The sequence below is a fragment of the Sceloporus undulatus genome, chromosome 1 (assembly GCF_019175285.1).
Source record: "Sceloporus undulatus isolate JIND9_A2432 ecotype Alabama chromosome 1, SceUnd_v1.1, whole genome shotgun sequence".
NCBI lineage: Eukaryota > Metazoa > Chordata > Lepidosauria > Squamata > Phrynosomatidae > Sceloporus > Sceloporus undulatus.
The window spans coordinates 360,277,569-360,286,467 of NC_056522.1; the positions used below are offsets into that span (position 1 = coordinate 360,277,569).

An 8,899-nucleotide genomic window follows, 5' to 3' on the forward strand; every position below is an offset into this window, starting at 1 on the left:
AATGACTTGAAGGTACATAACATTAACAACAAAGTGGAGATGCACAACAGCTTTTCTTCCTGAAAACTACTTCTGATGTCAGCTGCACATCTATGCCTTCAAAGACAAATGCCATCTCCATTCCCCTACACAAATTTCAGTGTATACACCTGCATGCATCAGGGCTGGCCCTACCATTAGGCAGAGTGAGTGGCAGATGTTTTTTGAGGGGAAGTGATGGCAACTTCCTATCTGTTCTGCTTAACCCCCTACTTTGCTGTTCACCTCATTTGGAAGACAGAGCAATGTGTGCCACAAAATCTGTGTGTTTTACTGCCAAACTGCTCTTAGTGTTGAGCAAGGGTGCATATACTAGACCAGAAATTGAGGTTCTAGAAGAGCCTGGACTGATCCTTTTACTTTTCGTATAATCCTTACATTTGGCAATTACAAGGAAATCAACCATAGAATGTCAGACTTAAAATATACCCCCAGCTTATTTTTGGTATCCTTGCCATGTAGGGCAAGCATCCTTCTTGAGCCAAATGGCCTGTGATGGGTATGACTTTGACTGGATCCCATCTCTATCAGTACTCAGTCTTAAACTGGTGTACAAGCTCCTCTTCTCTCAGAGTTCACACCAAGAGAATTGTAGTGCTGTTGGTTTTTCATACAGGTCTAGTCATGTCATCTACATCTCTTTGTGTCTAACGTCCTCTGCCTCAGGCTGAAAAGGAGAGGAATAGATTTCTGGCTTGTTCCTCATAGTTCTTCAAATATTGAACATATCTGCCATGCCTTCCCATTTCTCTTTCTACCTCTTTGTACACCAAACCCAGTATATTCGGCTTTCTCTTGCATGAAATTCATTTTACAGTCTGTCTTTATAATGGGTGATTCACAAAGAATGGTGGAAAACCAAATAAAAACAGCTTTATTTTTGCACCATTCTTTTTGAATCACCCTGTACTTGCAAACCTCCTTCAAATCTAAGTATCATCTCTGGATCTGACTATCCAAAACTATCTTAACAGCCAGCAGCTGCACCAAGCAAAGGAGATCTGTTCTGCTGGTTATTGGGGGGCTACAAAAAGAGGTTTCCAGCCTTTTGTAAGTTGAGGTGCAATGAGGATTTGTGACAAAGGCCTTATGACTGAGTTAGATTGAAGGATGACTCTTTTCTCATACTCTGTTTTGGGACTTCCCAGAGGCAATTGGAGTCCACTATGGGAAATAGGATGCTGGCTTCGAGAAGCCTTTGATCTGATCCAGCAAGGTTCTTCTGATGCATCTGGAGGAGGTGGCGGTCCCAAAAGGCCTGTTAGAGAATAGACAACTCTTTATTGGAGTAAAGGTGCTGAGGGTAGGATTTAGAATCACTATGAAAGATGAGGGTGAAGTAGGAAGAGGAGGTGGAAAGAGAAAAGGGAGTGAAGTGTTGTGCTATACAGTATTATAGCTTTAGGTACAGGAAAACTGTAACAGAAAAAATTATTAAAAATATTTTTCAATGTCTTCTGAATCAGGAGTGAGCAAATATTGAAGGTAGGGGAAATTTATTGGTCTCCCATGAGGCCTTGGAGGATGGTACCATCCTCTGCTAGGGTTGCCAGAGAGAACATTGGAGAGGTGTCCTGTACCTTTAATGGTTGCATAGAAGAGAACATTTCAGTAGCTGTTGCTTGTGTGCTGGGCCCCATTCCCACTTACAGATAAATCAGCGTGCGATCTGAATCGATGGATTGATTCGACATCAGAGTGTGGTTACCACTACATTTGCCCCAATCACATTTTCTGTCATCTGAATAACCCACTTGTGGTTCACATTCATGATGAATCAATTCAAATTATTCGGTTCCAGCCAGCCGAAGGGCAAATTTGAATAGATTCTGATCCGCTTGTGGTTCACACTTGCGCAGAATCGATTTATTGAAAAAGATGCCCCCCCACTAAATAAATAAAAAAAAAAAATCAGCATCAAAAAGATGCAGGTTAAATGGGTCTAGTGCATGGCCCCCCTCTCAGAATTGCTTCAGCGATTCATATTAAGTGGGAATCATGGTTGTTTGAACTGGTTCGAACTAAATCGCGATCTGGTTTAAAAGGTAGTGGAAATTAGGCCCTGGTTGCTTGAAAAGCAACAACTGCTGAAATTACTTCTTCTGTACAATCATTAAATATATAGCCGCCTTCTTTTGTTTTCAGTTTGGCAGCTCTACTCCTAAAACACCCACGGTTAATAAAAAAGGTTTGTTGAAAATGTAATTAAAAATCTTTTGCAATGTTATGGGGCCTCCCAGGCTGTTTTAGGCTCAAGAAATGCCTTCGACCGGGCAGTAAACCATTTGAATAAAGGCTTTACTTGGGCATAAAACCTGGGGGCCATGAAGATATTTTTAAAATTAAAATATAATTTATGGGTCTCCTCTATGTCTCAAAAGTGGGCTGGGGGGGGCCACATGTGGTCCATAGGCTACACTTTCCATATTTCTTCTATAACTGCAATTGCTCCAAAGGGTTTGGAGGCATTTCTTACCTCATGTCTGATGTTCTTATCCCTTTTAAGCAGAGATGCCATATTTAGATTTTATTCTGAGAGTATTTAAGGATGATTCTATGTGCTGGTCAGCTATGACACATAACTAAATGGAGAGAAGGTTTTTAATTTTAAAAAACAACAACTAATAAATATGCAGCAATCAAAGACATTTTGCTGCCTGATCTGGAGCAGAAAATGGTCTCCACCCAAACCCACTAACTTTGGACCAGATTAATAGTACCTAAAACTAGAAAAATTGTTCTGGCACAAAAATCTGGAAACCCTGTAAGAATTACATGTATGGAAGTAAATGATGATGATGATGATGATAAAACAACTAACCATTTGATGAGTTTTCACAATACTCAAAATCTGTTGCCTCAGATAGCTGTCTTATTCTGCCTAATGATAAGGCTGGCCTTTAACAGATATAGCTAAAGATACATGTTATAGCAGCAGCAGATTTCATGGCTGTAAGAAAAGAAATGTTCAACACAGTGATGCTTGCTGGAAGGCCTAATGAGGGAGGGAATATTTGTGCAGATTGTTGTGGGCAGTATTTCTTCATGTTAAGATTGGGCCACATTCAGAATACCTTTATGTGATGCTATTTTAAAAAAAACCCATAGGGCTGCCCTTGAAAAGTGTTCAGAAACTACTAGGGATGTCAAGAATATTAAAAAAAAAAATCTCAACAAGGGAGGCTAGCTCATCTGTCAAGATACTGCCACCTTCCACAAGAGTTCTTAGAGTCGATGTGGTATAGTGATTTGAGTGCTGAGACTGGGAAATCAGGGTTTGAATCCTCACTCAGCCATGGAAACCCTTAGGCAAGTCACACGCCCTGAGCTTCAAAGGAAGGCAAGAAAAAAAAAACCCTTCTAAATAAATCTTGCCAAAAAAATCCTGTGATAGAATTGCTGTAAGCTGGAATTGACTTGAAGGCACATTAACAACAATGCAACAAAAATTCTTGCCTACAGCAAAAAGAAAAAAAGAGAAAAAGATAAGAAGCACTTATCATCAAAGTTCCCATAATTTGCACAAAAAGCCTTTCTGTGCAAAATTACTGTCTTTCCCTTTGTGAAGAATAGCGACAGCAAACATGGAAAAACTGGCTGAGTGATCAAAAAGAAGCAGACAAGTCATCCAAAACCTCTTATTTTTCAAAGTCCTTGGAACAAGATGGCAGCTAATGCTGTTTAGCTATGCACCCTGTGCAGTTCAATTTGCACAAAAATTAATCTCACAGATGCATAATCTTCCTTAAGGCCAACAGAAAATATCTCACCCATGTCCACAAACTGATGGGGACAGAATTACCACAAGGAAAAGTGTCCCACACTTTTATAGGTGGTCAAATTCATGTCATCTGACAGCAAAGCGGGCTTTAATTTTGTTTGTACTGTCTGTCATGAGCCTAGTTTCTAGTATTTTAAGAGAGTAAAAATAACTATTTTTCTGTTCACTTTTTTACACAGTTATTTTAAAATTTTCCCACTTTGCTACCTCCTTTTAAAGCCATATATTTTCACTTTTTAATGCCTTTTCACTATTTTACTATTGTTCTCTCTTCAGTGGTTAGATACAAACCTACCATAATCCAGGTGAGCAGATCTAAGAAGATGTGATGAACTTATCTAAAAGGCTGGTTATACCTCCTCAGGCTACTCACTCATCTCCTCTATTATCTAGTCACAGAACTTGGGAAACTTACTTTTTTGCACTACAACTCCTAGTGACCATGATGGATGGGTGAACTAGAAAAGAAAATGTCAAGCTTGTTCTTAGATATGTTCACCATTCCAAGCTGATTGTTGAATAAAATGACTAGAATCCTAGATCACATTCATAACTATGTATACATTCATAACTATGTGCAAGTACTGATGAATGATCTAAGGTTGATACCTCTGGAAGGGAGAAAAGGAGCCAATTTGAGCCATGCACATTGGTGGTATGGGTGAATGATGCATCTCCTGAGGCTCTGAGTGGTGGTGACATTTACAATAATTGCAATAGTGCCATGATGGTGAATATATACATACTTGGATATCGAGCAGTTACAAATCGATAACTCTACGTTAAGAATCTGTAGTTGCAATGTAGGATGCCAGCCAATACATAGGAACAACAACAACATCATGTTTGAGCATTATTTAATGAAGGACAAAAAGAAACCAACAAAATGCTTCCACTGGTGTCTTTTATTAAGTAATGCAAAATACAGTACTAGTTATGACACTCCATGCATTTGAGACAATATAAATGCAAGCCTAGAGAAAAATAAGTGACAAAGAAACCCTCAATTAATTTTGAGGTAGTGTACAGGATGGGGAAGTTGAAACACAATGGGACAGACAAACCAAAATATCCATATCACTTTGTGCATTTGCCCCCGCAAATGTTGTTTTTACTTTGAAATGCATTTGTACTGTATTAAAGATATTAGTGGGCCATTTTATTTCCTTTTCATTCAAAAAATAGACTTCTTTATAACGTCACCTTTCTTGGACATCTTGCACTGCACACAACTCACATTTTGAGACTCTTTTAGGGATTTTAATTGTCCTTGTGATGAGGGAATATTTTCCTTTCATTTCCTCTCTCTTGCTCTTTCTTTTAAACTCTTTTCCTCCCAAGAGTTTAGGCACATGTGGCCTCATGCACAATAATAATAATAATAATAATAAGAAGAAACTTACTTGAGGGGGACAAAAAGTGTCACTCAAAGCGCTTGAGAGTACTAAGGACAGTCTAATAAATACCATTTTGTTTATAAAAATATCTCAGGTTATAAAAGTGGGCAAAGGGTTGGTATCCAAGATGGAAAAGTCATAGTGTGAAAAGTGCCATGTAATGTTTTTGTTTTGTTTCATCAGATTTGGGTTTATATTTCTCCCTTTAAAACAGTACCATTGTGAATATGAATATATATCTTATAACCATTCTTCCCCGCCCCCCAGAAGCCTACTGTATGCTAGAAGTAACAAAGGTCATCACTGTTGTTTTGTCTCCTTATTGCAACTTTGGAAGATGTTTAATTGAGGAGAGTTCCATACAATTGTGCTTTTGTGAGGCTGTCCTTCCGACTCAAGCCTGTGCTCCCAGTCCGCTGAAATTGTTGCTGTTTGCTGTGAAGGCTTGAATGGCTTCCTTGTTCAATGGAAGACTGATGGATCTCTGAAGCCTCCATAGAACTATGGTTGAGGGAGTCGGCTGAACTGTTTGGACTCACATCCACATATTCTCTTTTCAACACTGGACTGCCATCAATGCTTTTGCTACTGCACACCTGGACTGTGATTCTTTCATTCTTTTTGTCTCTCAGTTCTTTTGTTTTGTATGAAGTCATCTTGTCCTGTTTACAGCTAGCACTAATGTCAATATTCAGACCACTGTCTGTTGTCAGGAAACAAGAATCCACAAGTCTGCTTTGACAGAGATCATCTCCCTCTGAGAAACTATCACCTTTGTAACTAGCATAAATAGGACTTGACCGACTGTCCACTTTCTTTATGGGACTTCTATAATACTGCTCTGAAAAGCTGCAGGGTGAAAGCCTGCCACTGTTCCTATAAGAATATGCACCAATATCCTCAACGCTCAGCTGCCTCCACCGTCCCGGGAGGTCCTCTTCTGACAGGTTGGCATTCCTGCACTCACTGCGCATTTTCTGTGAAGCTAAAGCTTGCTGAGTGGTTATGGCCGAGAAATGATAAGGCTCGCTTGCATAAGGTGACATAGTCCTAGTGAAGGTGGGGGAATTCTCATCGTCGGCCATCTCCATGTGCTGAATGGATTTAGACTTGGCAAACCTTGGGCTTCCCTGGTGGTCATAACCTGAAGATGGCTTTCGTTCAAACATCTCGTCCCGGCTGCTCAGATAGATTGCTTGCTGGGAGGCTGTTAGCGTACTAGCCTGAGCATTCTCCTTCTCTTCAGATGTTACACTGAAGCTGGAGTAGGAGCTTGAAGTAGGCAGAGAGGTAACATATTCTGGAAAAGCTTCATGGGAGAAGCTGGAGTGGAAGCCATCTTCTTCCACTGTGCTGTCAGTGGAATTTTGGGACCTCAAGAACCCAACGTCTTTCACTTGCATGTCAACGCTCTGTCTCCTTTCCCTTCTCCTTTCCTCTGGGCAGTAAAGAGCTGTGTCACTACAATAGATGTCAGACTTGTACTGAGGTCTTTGGCCAAGTTTCCCAGCAGGGTCCTGGAAGGCAAGATCTCTGGTTGATGAGCCTGACAAGTGTGAAGAAAGACTATTTGGGTCAGGCTTTTCCAGGACTTTAGCAATGACGCAAGTTGGTATGTTGTCAGCAAATGATGTATGACACAGAGGTACTGAGAGGCTGCATCCATGCTTTTCTAGGTGGATGCTGACACGTTCCTGAAATTCGGATGGCAACTGTAGCAAATAGGAGGAGGAAAAAGAAAGATAGGTGAAAGGGTTATCAAGCAAAACATGAGACATAAATTGTAGCCGAAGCTTGGGAAGTTACTCTTTTGATTTAGAACTCTCTGAACCATCCCCCCCCTTTCAGTATGGTCACTAACCATGTTCAAAAGAGTAACTCCTACAAGCTGCAGCTGGGTGAATTAGACACCCCATCTACTGAACGCCCCCACATACATTAAAGCTGAGTTTAAGTTGGTGGTGGAGGGAGATTCAATACAGATAAAGATACAGGCTAGACCTCAAAGGGATTGAGAAATAAGGAAAAAAGTTTGCTGCTCTGCCTTGCTTTTGTGTTCCAAAAGCAGCAAGGGGTGTTGCCTTTACCTGTAATTTGCAGCTTTCGGCTGGTCACACACTCTCAACCCCAGAAAGCCCCATGATAGGGTAGCTTTAGGGTTGCCATGAGTCAGAAACAACATGAAGGCACACAAGAATAATAAAGGTATCACTACAATGTGTTGCTATATTTTGCTGTATGGCCAACATGGCTACCCATGGATGGATGTGTGTGTGTGTGTGTGTGTGTGCGCACACACACACACACACACACACACACACAATTTCCACTATCGCCTCACTAGCAAGGCCTAACTAGTTGGGGTATTTTTAGTAGATGTAGTTAAAAAAGAAACTTTCCCAAGTTTTGTTCAGATGACATCATCAGCACTGGTTGAGAACAAGTGCAGAAATGCCTCTTCTCAGGAACCTTTTTGGAAGCCCCTGCCCCTGCATCCTATCTGCCCCTCAGAGCAGATTTAGAAAGTAAAAGGTACTGGGACTCAGGCTTGCTTGACTTAGAGCTCTGCACTTCTCATGAAGGAACAAGTTAACTCAGGGATGAAAATCACATTCAAATGGAAAAGTGATATGGGAATGAAAGAATCAGGCTGTATCTTTCAGATTGGTTTATTTTACTATGAACTTTCACAGATATCAACCCAATTCTTCAGACAAATAACAAAAACTCATTCTAAAAATATCAATTAGTCTCAAAGATGCTGCTTGATTCCTTCATCCTATCTGTTTCCATTTTACTTTGAAACAGACTAACATAGCAATCCCTTTGAAAAGTGCACTCCAAATATGCTGAGGGACAGCCCAAATTTATTATTGCTTTTCTAAGGTTGAAAGGTAACCTGAAAAACCAAATTCCATAGCTGAGCCCAATGGTATAGCATACTCCTCAACTGTCCCAATTTGGCAGGGACAGTTCCAATTAATCCTCTATCATTCCACTTTTTCAGCTGCTTTTAAAATGTGCCAGTTCCTTTCTCCTCTTCCCACTTTCCTCCTTTACTCTCAGGCTGCATTCGCACTTCAGAAATAATTCTGTTTGATACCACTTTATCTGTAATTGCTCAACAATATGGAATGCCGGGAATTGTAGTTTGTTGTGGCACCAGAGCTACTTAACAGAGAAGGATAAATGTTCACAAAACTACAGTTTCCAAACTGTCCTGGCTCAAATGCCATTGAACCATGGCAGATAAAGTGTGTCAAATTCCTTATGTTGGGAGAAAGGCAGGATGTAAGAAAATAACAACAACAACAACAACTGGGTTATTTCTGCAGTGTGGATGCAGCAAGTTTTCTTCAATTGATGCAAACTGAGTTCCATGTACAAATGCAATTTACACTTAGCAGCAGGAGCAGAGAAGAGAGAAGGAGGTGGAATCTTGCCCTTCCCAGGAGCCTCAAGCAAATGCAAACTGCTACAGCCGCTCCTAGCTTGTCTGTTCTTGACCATACTTTGTTGCTTGGCCACAGGGTGTCCCAGTTTTCATCCTTGAAATGTTGAAGGACATGATATAATGGAAGTACACAACTCCAAAATCTCCACCTCTGACCAGAGGGGGAGCAATGGCTCTCCTACTTGATGATTTCTCCTTGCTTTGGCAAGGAAACAAGTAGAATTTCAT

At 40.5% G+C, this 8,899-nt stretch overlaps 1 protein-coding gene across 2 annotated transcripts in view; it reads right to left on the reverse strand.

The window, feature by feature from the left end:
• Positions 1–4,707: 4,707 nt before the first annotated feature.
• BEGAIN (brain enriched guanylate kinase associated) overlaps positions 4,708–8,899 on the reverse strand; it is a 223,792-nt gene continuing 219,600 nt past the window's right edge. For both annotated transcript variants that reach the window (XM_042438584.1, XM_042438576.1), the window contains one exon: positions 4,708–6,929. In XM_042438584.1, the coding sequence (XP_042294518.1) occupies positions 5,559–6,929 (1,371 nt within the window). In that variant the 3' untranslated portion in view covers positions 4,708–5,558. The remainder of the gene's footprint in view (positions 6,930–8,899) is intronic.